We start from the raw sequence: 16,139 nt of genomic DNA, 5'->3' as shown, positions 1-16,139 counted from the left end.
AAATAGTACAACCTGATGTCTTTAAGCCAAAGCACGAGTATCTAGTCTATATGCAGGTTTTTAAATGCGGGTAAACATGCTAATAAATCAGCATTTAACTCCTTTCACATTACAGCTGGACAAGTTTGCCTTTCTATTATTTTTCCCCCTCCGTCATCAGGAACACGCCAGAAAAACAGGGAACAGAAGCTGTCGGCAGGTCCTGAAGACGTCAAACTGAAAAAGTCTCCATCAGTAATATTCTGAGTTCAATTCTGATGACAGAAGTTGTGAAGGAGTGAGACATCTCGCTTCTTTCAGAGCACACAGAGGCCACAAACACACCGTGACTTTAATATCTTTTACTTTGGTTAATCGATGTTCCAGCTGCCCGACAGAAACGGATGGAAAGATGTCAACAAGCCGACGGCCTTGACTTCAACACGCATCACAACGCAGCGTTCACCCGAGTGACTACAGCAGGGTGAACTGACCCGGGAGTAAATCCTGATTGTTTATGTTCACATTACACACAAAAGCCAGATGTTCGCTGTGTTGTTAAGTGGGTCATTTTGTCCACAAAACTATAAATGTCACTGGGAGTCAAAAATGAAGGAGACCAATTACACTTTTTCCTCTTTCCCTCGGTGTGTTCTTGAAATGTTGAAGTGACAAAGGTCAAAGTCCACACCAACAGAAGCTCCTCTCTCCTACGGAAAATACGGCTCCTCAAACGCCTCGTCAGTAGCTCCGCCTTTAATTCCCTTTGTGACATCACAAAGTCGCATATTTGCATAATTTATGCCTCTTGGTGCACTTGGCAGTAGGAATCGATCGATCACAGCCGCTCTGTTGTTGTGAGGTGCTGCCTCAGGCGTGTGTGAGCGGACCAATCAGAGCAGAGCGGGTGTTCAGGAGGAGGGGCCTTAAAGGGACAGGAGCTTTTAAAAAACACAGACAAACACCTCAAACATTACAGAGTTTTTATTACTGAGGAGACAGCTCGTTTAATAAAGCGCTGATCCATTCATAATATTGTTTAAATATCCATTTTAATGAGGGAAACACGTGTGAGATGATCAACACTGACAGGTTTTCTCGTTCAGCTACATTTCCCTTTTATGTTTCTTTGTTTTCATGCCCACGTCGTCCCTTTGACTTCCAGCCGTCCTCCAGAATGAGACCGCTGCAATAAATACCATTATTTCGTGTGGAGTGTGTGAAACAGATGAGCTGCTCTGACGCTCGTTACCTTCATTTATTCACCTTCGCTCGCCGTGTAAGTAAATAAATGAAGATAAAGTGAAACATGAGTCGGTGTTAAAGCACGAAGGCAAAAAGCAGAAGCAGCAACCGTCAATTAGCACTTTTTAAGAAATAAACCACACTTCTGCTTCATTCACTTTGTTTTCACCACTTTAGAAACTTCAGTCTGTTTCGGTTGTTTTTTAACTTCTCCGCAGCCTCCTGAGCGAAATCTGAGGAATATTTATAGGATTTACAATCTGACAACACAGTTTTTTATTTGAGGCTGTGTATAAATGATGCCTATAAGCACAACATGTATAAAACGCAGGTGCATGTTGCTGCGTTCTTGTCAGTGCTGGTTTGCTAAAAGTTGCTGGAAGTTACAGATATTTGTGGCGTCGACACACGAAACAGAAGGTTTATTAAAAAGGTCTGTTTAATGTTGCCTCGTAAATTCAGTTTTTCGTGTTTATTATCACCACGACGTGTCTTTTTTTACAAATCTGCCTTTTTGTTGATTTTTAAAAAAATACAATTCATCTCAGTGGCTTATTGATTTGCCACATTTACTCATGATTTTGAGGGTTAAAAGTGCTTTTGTTATATTTTACTTATTGTCAACAAATCTCATGAAAAGACCAAATGTTTAGTTTTATCACCTGCTTCAGTTCAGCTGGTGGGTCTAATATTGCTGTTACTGTGAGAAAATATATAAATATATGTACATAAATATGATGTGCTGCGACATCTTTGGCACTTTTTTAGATTCAACTATTGCTCTTTCATGAAGCGGATACATTTCATTTAATAATAACTGTGTGTGAAGCTCAGTTCTGTCAGGAGAAGAAGAAAAACCAAAAAGTTCCACAAAATAAAACAGAAATATTCTTTTTCTCAAGTTTTGAGATTCTGATCTCTGAGCTACGATGTGTTACTATTATTAAAACTCAAAACATCATTTTAAATCTAAGTTTTGGTTAGTCTAAACAAGGTTACCACAAATTAAGTTATTAATCAGAATCATACAAAGTCAAAACTACAAAGTCGGAGCCGTCGTGAATATCTGACTGGATGTGTAAACATCTCACAGATCATCCGAGCTGAAAACAGGTTCCTGTATGAGAAATCTACCAAATACTAGAAGAGAAACTGTAACTAAATTCTGCTCTACTTTATAAAAATCTTAGTATTTCTATTTCTTATCACACCAAATCCTGTTTTTCTCTTTTCATGGCAGAAGTGAGCCTCCATACTTGCTGTTATAAGTAAAAGCGTTCCATCTTGTTCTGTACTTCAAATTGTGTTTCTAAGCATCATTTTCTACACGAGCCTCGTAATCTTTTTATCCGTAGAGCTGCGTAGTTTTAGCAAAATGCTGGTGATGGACCGACTTGCTGCCCACAAGGGCAACGACAGAAACTTTAAATAAATCAAAAGGGACACAAAAGTGTCGCTGCTGGTGGAAAACTTTTCTTTGCAGGTTAGATTTATATTTCTATGGGGATTGTAGGATGAAACCTTCATCTTTCATCAGATAACAAACACTTTAGAAGTAATTTCCATGTGGTCGACTTCTGCAGATGTTTAAACAGATTATTTGCAGCACACTTTTGTGTCCCGAGCCGTCATCTGTGTCATAATCTTCATCAACTTGCATTTATTCTGGTCATTTACCAACATATCATCAACCTACAGAGGCCCAGAGAGGCAAGTGAGGAAACATTCTGGTGACTCTTTAGAGAAAAATAAAGTCTGATCAAAACTCTTTTCCCTCCTGACTTCTACGTTACTCTATTCATACATGAAAACAGGTGATTTGATTTTGTCAGAATCATTTTTATCATTTAAAAAAAAAAAACAAAACAGGTGAAAAAATAAGGATGATTTTTCTACGTTTCTTAAAATAACATTTTCTTCTGTGGAGATAATAAATTGTAACATTTCCTCTTGTTTTAAACACTTCAGCCTCGTGTGGTCGAAACGAGATAGAAAAATGATCTTTGTGTTCAAATCAGATCAGATTTAAATCAACAGAATGTTTCTTGTCCTCTCAGAGCTTCCGTACAAACCGCTCGGATTGCAACAACTTTCCACTTTCCATCCTCCAACTTGAGTTTACCTTCTGCTCTCCTGCTCACAGACGTCATGTCCGACTCTGCCATGGCACCAAAAACGCTCTATTTCTAAGGTTGTGCAGTCAGAATGTGCCATCACTCTCTGAGATAAACATGAAGCTTCTCAGGTGTTTAAATAAACTTTTTTTTCTTTTAGAGGTTTTTAAGGATTTCTTTATCTTCGAGCCGATCCGTCACTCTTCTTTCTGTCGGCCTTCTCACCTCGAGCTCGTGATGTTTCAGCCGCGGTGCGAGTCACTAGTGGTGGTTTGGTGAGCCGGCCTCGAGTGATGGACATGGAGTGTTTTTAGAGTTTTGGAGTTCGAGTCCTCTCTCTCTCTCTCTCTCTCTCTGGTGGCTACATGTGCTGTAACGCCTCCTGGGCCTGTTCTGTGTACACGTCGTCTTTCCCCGCCCACGAGCCGACGTCGAACTGCGCGCTCCGCTGAGAGCCACGCTGCTTGTCGCGCGAGAAGAAACTAAACCTGAGAGGAGAAGATGGAGAGGGAGAGAGAGAGAGAGAGATGGAGGAGATGTCTTGAGTGATGACAGCAGGTTTGTAACTACACGTCTGTCTGTCGTCTGCAGCAGTTAGCCGTGTTAGAGAGGTTACATTCAACAGCAGGGCATCAAAACTGTATTACTTTTGGCAAATTAATGGCGGTTTCAGTCGTCGTCTCTTCACCTTCATGCTGATGGAAACTTCACCTGAGTTCCCATCAGCATGGAGGTGATGAGACGGTGACTGGATTTTCATTTTTGAGTGAACTTCTCCTTTAATGCATGACACAAAAATACAGAGGATTATAACTGGATTTAACTCATTTTTTAATGAAAACTGATCAGTGCTGTTTTAAAGAGAAACTCTCGCCAAAATGCAACGTATATGTACCTGAGTCAAACCTTTGTGTAAAAGCATAATTACTACAAAAGAAGCATTTTTAAGATTTACTGTGTTATCGTTTTCTAGTCAAACTCATTTTCAGTGGGAGTGCTACAGGCACTTTAACAACAGCATCAAAATCTCTATTTTTAAAACAGTAAGAAGACTTGATACAACATGAAACTTTGCTGGTAGCATCACCAGGGTCTCTACACATGAACACCAGCACTGACAACATTGTTTGTGTACACAGAGTTACTAAAAAGAAAGTTTTTGAACAGCTCATGTTAGCAGTAGCTTGTTCCACTCGCCGCCGTCCTGCCAGTGGAGAAGAGTCGATCTCAGAACGTGACGTAACCTGGAGGACAGTTAAGGTGGAACGCTCCTAAAGCTTAGTTCCATATAAATACATGGATAATTTGTTGTTTTGTCGTTAGCGAAAAACAATATTAACCTTGAAGTTGAAAATGTGGATAGTTGTTGCTGGAAGACAGTAGTTCCACCTTAACTGTCCTCCAGGTTACGTCTCATTCTGAGATCGACACTCTTCAGCTGGCAGGACGGCAGCTAGCGGAACAAGCTACTGCTAACATGAGCTGTTCAAAAACTTTCTTTTTAGTAACTCTGTGTACACAAACAATGTTGTCAGTGCTGGTGTTCATGTGTAGAGACCCTGGTGATGCTACCAGCAAAGTTTCATGTTGTGTCCAGACTTCTTACTGTTTTAAAAATAGAGATTTTGCTGCTATCGTAAAAGTGCCTGTAGCACTCCCACTGAAAATGAGTTTGACCTGAAAATGAAAACACGGTAAATCTTAAAAGTGTCTCTTTCATCGTAATTGTGCTTTTATACGAAGGTTTGACTCATATACACTCACAAAAAAAGCCTTGGTTGCATTTTGATGAGAGTTTCACTTTAATAATCGTTAAGTCTTGAATTAGCTTCGATCTCTAACTCTAGCGAAGGAGCTAAAAGTGTTTTAGTTTTTTAATGATTCTTCAGACGCTGAGTTGTTACTGCGGTCAGTGAGGAGAAAAGACGAGACAACAGACTACGTGTTTATATTCTGACTGGCTGATTCGTTTGATCCACAATCCTCCCGTTCTACAGTGTTAGTGATGAGACAGCCCCACAATCAGCCAATCAGAATACTACAGAGGTGGGGGAACCCCGGCACATGCAAGGGGATGTAAGCTGTTAGCTGAGGAAGTGACAGACTCTGAAGCCAACCGAATATAGAGTCATACAAGTGATACGAGACGTCTGATTGGCTGTAAAGTGGGGTCATCTGGGATCAAACCAGCCGCCACCATCGGCATAATGGCTGTGAAGATCCTGTTACACAGAGGTGAAGACAACACAAAGCACAGACAGGAAGAGATATAAACAGGGAGGAGGAGGAGGAGGAGGAGGAGGAGGAGGGGGAGGAGGAGGAGGAGGAGGAGGAGGAGGAGGAGGAGGGGGAGGAGGAGGAGGAGGGGGAGGAGGAGGAGGAGGGGGACGGACAGGGAGGGGAGACAGGGACCACATCAACCTTTGACCTCTGCTCGACTCAAAACTTCAAGAAAAAGTTCTTGTTTAAAACTCAAACAAGAGACGTCGTCATGCCTTAGTTCATTTTAGTGAAGGTGGAACAGAACAGGACGAGTGGAGGCGCGAGAACACGCGACATGGTTATAAACACACATTTATACCTCTGTGGTTCTTGTCAATGACATTTTGTTACCGTATCTATCGATCAGTCCTTCTAAACGTGTGACTATCTGTGTACATGGAGAGTAAAGCAGGATATCATCAGACAAGCTGGAGCCAAGATTTCATCTGCACGCGTCTTGAAGAGTAATGTGTACATGTTCGAGCATGCAGGGTTCATTTTAATCACTCAGCGCATGCAAAGTAATGTGGGTGACTGCGATTTGAATCTCAAAGTGACGGCAGGCAGACTGCAGATGTGTCGGAGGAGGATGGAGGTGGAGGTGGAGGTGCGACATACAGGCGTTTGATTCCCGACTCTGGCTGAGCTGAAGAGCGAGAGCGAGTCCTCAGGTCGGGTGAGGGTGAAGGACTGGGAGTGACCATCTCGTCTTCTGTTTCCTCGCTGCAGAAACAGACCGTCATCGTTATCAACGACTTAGAAATTCATCTCGTCAGTTTGTATTATGCGTCTGTAAGTACCTTTTGTAGTAGGCCAGCTCCTCCTGCAGCAGGAACACTTTGGCCTTGAGCTCGTTCCTCTCGTGCAGGACGTCCCTCAGCTCCTGCAGGGTGAACCGGGGCCGGTTGGGGTCCTTCGGGTCCAGGCCTCCCGCGTCCTCATCGCACAACGCCTCCTGCCGACAGACGGACGCGTCACAAAGAGGGAAACAAAACCAGAGAAAAGGAAGGAGGACGGGAAGGGAAGGAAGTGAGGATACCTTGGTAAAATATTGGAACACAGCAGGCATGTCCTCATCGCACATCGCCTCCTGGTGGCAAACGATGAACTCTAAGTCAGATCAGGCCTTGTTCCAATACTTGTTCACCCTTCCCTCCTGCCTTTACACTAAAACTCTGTTTTTTTCACTCAGCACACTGAAAAATAAACTCCTGACAGACGCTGACAACACATGCAGCTGGCAGAAGTAGCTCATGCGTCGAAACAACGAAAAAAGACCATCAATATGTGACCTAATACGATGTTTAAGTCCAACTGAAATCCCCAGCAGGTGACTGGGAGACTGGAGAGTGATGTCACAGGCAGACGACCTGCTGCTGGTTGGTTTTAAAGAATAAACACCAGCATCGAACATCCGCAGCTGCATTTACATGCTGCTGATCTAACTTGCAAACTTTCATATTTTCTTTGGTGAACGTTTGTTCAACAAGTCACGTTTCAGAACAAGAGCTGGTTGTTTAAAAGTCTGTGGTTCTTGTTCTGCACGTGGCTTTAAAGCTCGAAATGATGGACATCTGATTTATTTGTATCTTTAGCGTCATCTGAGGAAAAAATGACTTCAGCTGGACTTTAAACAGACGTTTCTATCATCACAGTTTGGGGATCACGGTGCACTGAAGGACGACTGAGTGCTGTTAGAGTCCGAGCTGCTGGAGGGATCTATATTTAGAAAGGTCGTCGGTGCAGCCGTCCAGACAGTCTCACCCAGTTGGAGCGACAAAACCTTCCGACTCTCTGTTAGTTCGTCAGCACCCATGCCGAGCGATTCTCACGGGTCACACAAATGTTAGTCCGCTAGCTGCCGTTTTCTTTTTCCTTTCTACTCATGTGGTCGTTCTCTTCTGAGAGGGGAGTGCAGGTTTGGAGTTAGAGTCGGGACAATCACACCACTCTGCTTCACTAACTAAGCACTTGTTTATTACCCAGAGCAACACTGCCTCGTCCTCAGCCTCCTCATCCTCGTGTCCCTCCGGGCTGAGGGAGCCAGGCAGGGGTGGCAGTGGAGGATCAACCCCACCCAGCATCAGCTCAGACGGGTCAGGTGTGTCTGACCAGCCCTCAGCACCCAACACCACTGAAGCAGCTTTACCACGCTGGTGGAGTGAAAGATATTTATAAGTCGTAATCCACATAATATTTCTGGAGCTTCACAGCAAAACAGCTCCGCGGAGTTCTCCTGAAAACTGAAGCAGCTGAAGACTACGACACCTCACCTGACTGTCCATCAGGATTTACATTAATAGGTGAACTGTTCCTTTAACCTTTTAGATAAGATAGACTGAGGGTGACAGAGCAACAGACTTAAACTTGGACTCTAACATCTGTGCTGCGTTACCTCTGCAGGTGAGGGGGGCTGAGGTGGCTGCTCCTCGGGGTTCTGGGCTGGAAGTTCTCCTTGAAGTCGTTCCCTCAAGCGGGCCACTTCCTGCCGAAGGGCCCCGACTTCCTGCCCCCGCGCCTGAGCGCTGGCCTCCAGCTCCACCTTCTGTTCGATCAGAGCTTTCCCCTGCGCCTCCACCACTGAGATTTTATGTCTCAAGTCGTGGTTGATTTTCATGAGGCGCGACTGCTGCTGCTGGAGCTGCAAACACACGTGAGGAAAACACGGGAAAATCAAGAAAAACATGCTGAGATATGAGAGGAAACAGCTGAAAAAACCTCATTATCAAGTGCACCCCATTTTAAAAAGGTGCACTTTGTGTACACAGCCATCATTAATGTTATCACACCGACGCCTTTCCTGCTCCGACACGCCGGACTGTCTGCCTCATTTATCTGCAGGAAACACTAAATTCACAGTTAACTGACCCATTTTTCAGATATTGTTTTGCCTCGACCTGCTATATGTTTTTATCCTCCCACTCTATCAGATCTACTGTAGCTAAAAATAGCTTTATGTTGTGCAACATCTAAATGTGAGCGTCCGTTCAGGCCTGCTGAAATTAGACTGGACTGAATCATGTCGCTGCTCTTCAACAAACCAAATTCATTCAAGCAGATTAACTGTTTATTCTCTGAAATGTCAAGAATACAGCTGCAACTATTATAATCCATCAGATATCATCTGTTCAGTCGGTGATATTAACTCTATGAACCAGCTTATTATCGCAGCTCTAACGTGCCATGGGCTACATGAGATAATCGGATGTTCGACATCATCTTACTGCTTCTATGTCCTCGTTTTTCAGCGTGAGCTCTCGGTCTTTGGCTCTGATCTCGTCTCTCTGCTTGTCCACCACCTCTTTCAGCTTCTTCATCACCTGCCTCTCTCTCTCCGTCATACCTGGTGGCCACAGAGAGGAGACGATGAGGGAGGAGAGAGAGAGAGAAGACACAGATGAAAAAAAACAAGCAGACATAACGGACCTTCAATCTGAAACAGTTTTATTGTTTATAATTTGTTTTTATTGGAGGAGAGTCATTAGAGGGAGCTGCACAGAAGGAAGTCTGGTTTGTGTGCAAGCATGCATGCACGTGTGTGAGAGAGTGTGTGTGTGTGTGTGTGTGTGTGTGTGTGTGTGTGTGTGTGTGTGTGTGTGTGCGTGTCTAGCAGGTGTGCCTGTACACTGAGGCTGGTCTGTCCACAGTAGGTCGGACTGACTGTGGCCTCTGTGTGAAACCACGAGAGCCTCTGATGCAGATACAAGACTGGCTCGCGGTCAGACACAGAGAAGGCTTCCTTTGTGTGTGTGTGTGTGTGTGTGTGTGTGTGAGCAGAACAGGGAGTGAGCGTGTCAGAGGGAAAATTTTCTGCAAAAACCAGAACACAAGCAGCAGGTAACAAACAATTTAGGTCCTTTTCACTGTATTTATCACTCATGATAACTGTGACATCTGTACGGTAATGCTAACCAGTTAGCTTAGCATCAAGACTCAACTGGTTGCTGACCAGGCAGTGCTCAATAATTAATGAGCCTTACAGGTGCAGGCAGGAAGATTATCTTACCATCGGATGGAGTCAAGCTAGCAGTTTCCACCTGTTTCCGGTGTTCATGCTAAGCTAAGCTAAACTGCTGGCTCTACATTCAGACATGTGATATTATTTTCATTATCGATGTTTGACAGTTTTCTTGTTTGATTTAAAAAAGGTGAAAAACCAAAACTAATGTCAGCGATTAACTTGTTTTCTCCACCTGACAGTCCAAAACCTCCAGAGACCAAACAGAAGAAAACAGAAATCCTCACACTGGTTTGGAGATTGAACTATTAATCCACCAGCTGTTGAAACGTCAACGACAAATACTGTTAATATAAAGTAATATTTTAAAAGTGTGGCTTCCTGATAGCACCAGGTTCATATTTCACAATATAAAACCATCTAAAGTGAGTAAAAGCTGCTTCTGTGTGTCTGGAGCTCCTCACCCTCGTGTCTCTGCAGGTCCTCCTCACTCATGGGGTCCTTGATGGACATGTTGGTGAGGAGGCTCTTGTTCTCCTCCTGCAGCTGAGCGATCTGAGTGAGGAGGTCCTGAGCTTCTCCCCTCCAGACGTCCTCCACCAGCTCCAGCTCCTGCGCTCACACGGGAAAACACAGATTATATTATTTCTGATAAACTGAAGGGTGAAGTGTTCCTTTGGGGAACTGATCTGGATGTTTTTCTGAAACTCTATATGATGATTTTTACATCTGATGCTTTTACAGAAAATCCTGTTATTAACAAGTTTTTTCGTTCCTTGTAAAAAGTGTCAGCCTGTCTTACCTGCAAACACTAACTTACTGAGTCACCATTTACACTAATATTATATAAGAAAGCATTTTGTTGAGGGTAACAAGTCAAATTCTGCAAATACAGCAAACAGAAGACAATACAGGATACTTCTACATCACCTGTGGAGAAAACCTCCAGACTCCCTTGAAAAAACACCAAATTTATGAGTTGTTGAGTTACGAGAAATTTAATTAACTAGTCTCAGACAAATTCTTAATGATTTGGGCCTTCATGTAAATTCAGCAGATGTTAAACACTGAGCTCTTTCTTTGTCAATGTACAAAAACGTCCCGGTGATTTTCATATTTATTTGCATTTAGAGCGGTGAAGCGAGATCGGATCACAAGTGTGTGATGCAACTGAAACGCATCACTGCAGATTAAACTAGCTGACATGTATGAATTAGCTCAATTAAATGATCTGAATATGGGTATTTTCTGAGGATGAAGCCTGTTGATATTTGATTCACATCATTTAACCCTCGTGTCCTGTGTCAAAGCTTCAGCACTGGTTCTGTTGCTCCTCCGGTTTATTCAAGTTCTCCTTTGATTTGTCGCCGTCAGTTTGCAGAGAAAAGCTCGACGGTGCCCTCAGACCGTGAGGACGTCTGATTATCTGCCATGTTTATGATGAGGAAAAGAGACTAAAGGGTAGCTCCACCAAGTTTACACATGAAAGTGTGTTTACAGAGGAAGCTGCGTGTAATCTGATTACTAGAAAGCAGCGGTCACGCCCCCTCCGGTGGATCCCATGGGACTTTATCTGTCAATTAGAAAGATTCATTTTCAAGTCTCAGTTTGTTGTAATCAAAGTAAAAGACTTCCATGTTGCCGAGTTTAGCGGCGTGTATTTCTGCTGAAGTTTGGTTCGTTATCCACGTGAGCGACACAGCAGCCGACTGTCCTCTCGGTCACGGCACACAGATCCACTTTATCACCCTCATGAGACGCAGTTAACCAGCTGAACCTGTGACTGTGTTCACCGTCGTCGCTCCGTCACTGTCACGAGAAACATTAACTTGTTTTTATAGCAGCGGGCAGAAAGACTCTGAGCTGTGACCTTCGTTTCTTCAGACAGGACGGCCCGTCTGTGATACTCGATACTGAGTTTGAATACGATCTCGTCAGCAGAGGTGAAGAGCATTTACCAAAGAACTGCACTTCAGTTCCATTTTGATGCATTTTGACTCCATTTCACCCTATTCTATACTTCTTTCCTCTACAATACTTAATTTATCAGACAGCTGTAGTTGTTTTTGACATGACTGCACTTCACTGTCAGTCTTGTTTTTAGTTTTGATGGTTGTTTTTACCTGTGACCTTAAAACAAGTGTCTGTTCGAGACTTCTTTAAGACATCTTTAAGTTTAACTTTAAGTGTTGTTTTCAGTTCAATTAAACAGACATTAAAAAGACAAAGGTGGTTTTATTTGTATTGTCACACGTTTTGCTCAAAATGTCTCTACTTTGGTGCATTCGAGGTGGAATATAAGATCGGCCACCTAGCAAGTAAGGGGCAGAATAGCACCAGAGAAGCTGCTAACTGCTGCTAGCTGTAGCTGCTGTTAGCCAGTTAGCACAGTTAGCTGTGAAGCTAGCATGGAGCACCAGGGACGTGTTGGTGTTTACACTGCGAGCACAGGAGCTTTACACTGGTAGCTAGCCGGTTAGCATGTTACACATACTCTATACTAATGATGTTTTAAATGTGTTCAATCATTGTGCGTACTGCACCTTTAAATCAGCCATTATGTAGTTTTTCTACCTTAAATCTCAGTTCAGTTCAGCCCGACCGTCTTCATGTTTCTGTCACAGCAGAGTGATTAGCTAGTTTTTGTTTCCTTCACTTCAGATTATAATCTTGAATCTCTGCTGTGTCTCGATGACTAACTGGAAACAATCTCACATCTGACAAATTTAACTCGCGTGTGACAGAAGAAACATTTTCCTGCTGACTCAGGAACAAAGTTTCCTTCAGCCGTCACCAAACTAAACAAACAGGAACAATCTGACTGAGCTGAGACCAAGAAACTCAGTACATTTACTCGAGTGTCTCTTCACTGGAGTATTTATGTTTCATGATGATTTGAGGGAAAGTTTTCACTCCATGACATTAATCTAACTTTATAAATCAACAGCTGACAGCAGAACATAAACAGCTTTTTAAATATGATGAACTGCAACAAGACAACTGTAATATTCATCAATTAGTTGATTTGTCAATCACCAAAAATAAATCAGCCACTGTTACAGTAAATAATATTTATATTTTATGTTTATTTATATAAGTTACAAACAGGACTTTTACTTGCAGATGGCGTAGTTACATTAACTCAAGTAAATAATCAATTTTCAATGGAGGATTTTTAATTGTAAATTGAATATTGTTACTTTAACTTGAGTAAATAACACTTAAAATTCTTCAATGACATTTCTAATGGAGGGCTTCTACTTGTGAATAGAGTAATTATACTATTACTCAAGTAAATTAAGGCATCTTCAATTTTCAATTTTTCAATAGAGGATTTTTACTTGTAAATGGATTTATTGGTACTTTTACTCGAGTAAATACGTTTTGTTTTTTTTTAAAGTTACAATTTCTTTGGAAGACTTTTACTCAAACAAGTATCAGAACACTTAAGTGACATTGTTTTAAATTTGGATGGAGGATTTTTACTTGTAAATGGAGTAATATTACTTTTACTTAAGTAATAAAAGTTATAATATTAATTGACATTTTCAAATGATTTGGATTTTAATCGGATCTGAACACTTCACCTCTGATGAAATCAGTGACTTGCTGACCTGGATTCAGTCAGTGTGTGTGAACCACTTGTTAACCACATGTTTAATCTGATCCTAGGTCAGTAATCTGTGTGGTTCTGGTGTGGTTCTGGTGTGGTTCTGGTGTTATCGGGCCTGTCTCGGTGCAGCTGCAGACCTTCCGGTGCTTCTTCTCCTTCTCCAGCCGGTCCAGCCGCTCCAGCCGCAGCTTGTCCAGCTCCAGCCGCAGCTCCTCGGTCTCCGGGCTGATGCTGGTCCGGCTCACCATCACCTCCAGGATCTCCAGCACCCGAACCACTTTGGGCATGAGCCTGGACAGAGCCTCGCAGCCGTACTGGTCTATGATCCGCTCGAACTCCTGGCCCACCACCGCGGCGATGTCGTACACGTCCATCACCGTGAGGTCGGCCACATTCTTCTCCAGGGCCGACCCGGAGTCCTCCATGTCGGGATAGTTCGGCCCTCCCCGGTTTCCTATTATGTTTCCTCCGCCGCAGCAAACTTCCTTCCCCCGGAGGAACAATTCTGTTAAGTTAGCTAAACTCTACGACTTTAGCTTCATGAACTACCGACAAAAACCGAGTCGAACAGCGTCAAACAGCGCTACTATCGCCGGTCCATCCCCGGCGGCTGAGTCCGGCTTCTAGTTTGATTTGTTTGGGTAAATATCGGCTGTGGCTCATCGCTGTCCGGCCCGTCCTGCCCGTCCCGCCCGGCCCTGCTGCTGCGAGCTGCCGCTGACCACCATCATCAAGTCCGCCATATTGGATCTGCGCACTTCCTGCCACGCGTTTCAAAATAAAACCACTATTGAGGAATGTGTTGCGACGATTTCTGCAACATTACTGCACAAAAAAAATGTATTTGCCATCTGTGTTTGGAATGTAACTAAGTAGACCAAGTGGTAAGGTGCAGGGGTCTTGTTATCAGAGGGTTGCTGGTTCGATTCCCGTGTCCTTGAGCAAGATACTGAACCTCAAACTGCTCCTGATGTGCTGGTCGGCTCCATGCATGGCAGCCACCACCATCAGTGTATCTGAATATATTTCAATTACTGTAAATCACTTAGGACAATAAAAAATGTCTGCTAAATGTAAATAATCTAATAATCTACTCCACATTAAATATTGTACTTTTTACTCCAGACAGCTTTAGTTATTACACAGCAACGTTCCCTAAAGGTTCTCTGGTGGTAACACATTAATAATTGTTAGAAAAACCCTCAGAGAATGTTCTATTAGGTTCTCAGAGGGTAAAACAAATAAGACCCAGAGAAACTTTAGGGAATGTTCCCTGAGTGTTCTCTAAAGGTTTCTGTAAAATTAACCTTGAAAGAACTTCCTGTGACATTCTTTATAGGTAACATAAAAATAACTTATAGGGAACCTTTAGGGAATGTTATCTGTTTGCTGGGACACTTAAAGCATCACTAAATATAATGAGTAATATATTAGTATGAGAAGCCAATTTAGCACAATGAATACTTTACATCTTGGTTCTGATGTAAGCTATCTTTACTTTCGTATGACTTTAAATGCACAACTACTGTGTAAACTCTCATTACTTCCTCCACTCCTGCGACATACCTTGCAGACTGCAGATTGTTAATTTAAAAATGTAATTTTTGTGATGTTTGATTATCAGGGATGGAAGAAGTATTCAGATTATTTACCAGATTACTTCACTTCTTCTGGAGTGTGAACATTCTCAATACAAGTTTGTAAATTTCATAAGCAAAATAAAAAGTAAAAGCATTCAAAATGATGAGAAATGAGTGTTAATATAATATATGATATATTACATATTTATGGCTTATTACCACAGATGCATCAGTGTGTAGTTAACATTTTCTTTTTGTAGTTGAGTCGAGGTGCAGCTGGTTTGATCTATTTTATAAAAGCACATGGAATAGAAGTTCAATAAAATGGAAAAACCTTGGCAGAATAAACTACAAGTACTTCAGACTTGTACATAAACACAGTAGTTAAGTTAATGTACATAGTTACATTCCATAGCTGAGTACTGGTTTTAAATCATGGGGGGTTAAGACCCTAAAGATTATTGTCCCCCAGATTTCTCCAGTGTTTGTTATGTGCTTTTATTTTGAAAGCACCGATGTGTAGTTCCGGCATCTCTCCGCCTTCAGTTCCTGTGACTTGACGCAGCTGCACTCTGGTCTGCTGCGGACTCTTCATGGTGGTGAGATTGCAGTTTGTTTTGCGCATGACAGGAATAACAGACAGATGAGGTCGCTGTGAGAGAACGTGACAGCGTGAAGGACTGACCCTTCAAAACACACATCAGAGAAGATATATTCAGATCCTTTATCAAAGTAATGTGTCTCAGCTCAGTGTATTTAAAGTGTGTACTTCCCTGGTTGTTCACTTACATTAGGACAGTTATTTTTTGTGTATTTTTTAAGTTTTATGTATTTTTTAATAAATCTGCAAATGAGACACATATTTTCATACATCTACAGAACATAAATCTGAAGGTCGGGTTCAAAATCCTCATTGCATTTGTTAACATATAAGAGTTATGACTTTACAGAGAGAATTTTGGATTTCCCTTTTTATCCCTGCATAAATCAGAAAATAGTATAAAGTTTGGTTTAAAGTGAGAACCGACTCTGAGACAAACATCATTCTGGGAAAAGCTGTGAAATGTAATATTCTGTAATGTTGTTTAGATAAAGCTGGTGAATACGGTACAAACAAACAAACAAACAACATAATCAACATACACACAATTACCCGTAAACATCCCCTTAAATAAACTTTAAATATGCAAATGTGAAAATATTCCTAATGCAAACATTTTTAGACATTCACAGAACATAAATCTAAATTTCATTTGTTGACATATTACAGTCAAAGGTTTTGTGCTGAGGGATTTTTCTTTTTATCACTCAAAAATCGACACTTCTGAGGTGTTAACCAAAGTGTTTTTTTGGTTGTTTGGGGGCTTTTATACGTTGACATTTATTCA

The 16,139-nt window shown here is 42.1% G+C and overlaps 1 protein-coding gene across 6 annotated transcripts; it reads right to left on the bottom strand.

Moving 5' to 3' along the window:
* Positions 1-948: 948 nt before the first annotated feature.
* rilpl1 (Rab interacting lysosomal protein-like 1) lies at positions 949-14,300 on the bottom strand. Of its 6 annotated transcripts, XM_037116938.1 has the most exons (10): positions 13,309-14,300; positions 10,023-10,170; positions 8,825-8,943; positions 7,996-8,241; positions 7,583-7,753; positions 6,640-6,690; positions 6,401-6,555; positions 6,219-6,323; positions 5,473-5,560; positions 3,695-3,826 (listed from the first exon to the last, which is right to left on the bottom strand). In XM_037116938.1, the coding sequence occupies exons 1-10, from the start codon at positions 13,594-13,596 to the stop codon at positions 3,821-3,823; spliced, it is 1,377 nt and encodes a 458-aa protein (XP_036972833.1). In that variant the 5' UTR covers positions 13,597-14,300; the 3' UTR covers positions 3,695-3,820. The 6 variants fall into 6 exon arrangements, with proteins under 6 accessions (XP_036972832.1, XP_036972835.1, XP_036972836.1 ...); XM_037116937.1 differs by lacking the exon at positions 5,473-5,560 and having other exon boundaries at positions 949-3,826; positions 13,309-14,287; XM_037116939.1 differs by lacking the exon at positions 3,695-3,826 and having other exon boundaries at positions 5,467-5,560.
* Positions 14,301-16,139: the final 1,839 nt, after the last annotated feature.

The sequence above is a fragment of the Acanthopagrus latus genome, chromosome 12, assembly GCF_904848185.1.
Source record: "Acanthopagrus latus isolate v.2019 chromosome 12, fAcaLat1.1, whole genome shotgun sequence".
Lineage (NCBI taxonomy): Eukaryota > Metazoa > Chordata > Actinopteri > Spariformes > Sparidae > Acanthopagrus > Acanthopagrus latus.
This window is presented reverse-complemented; position numbering and strand designations above follow the sequence as displayed.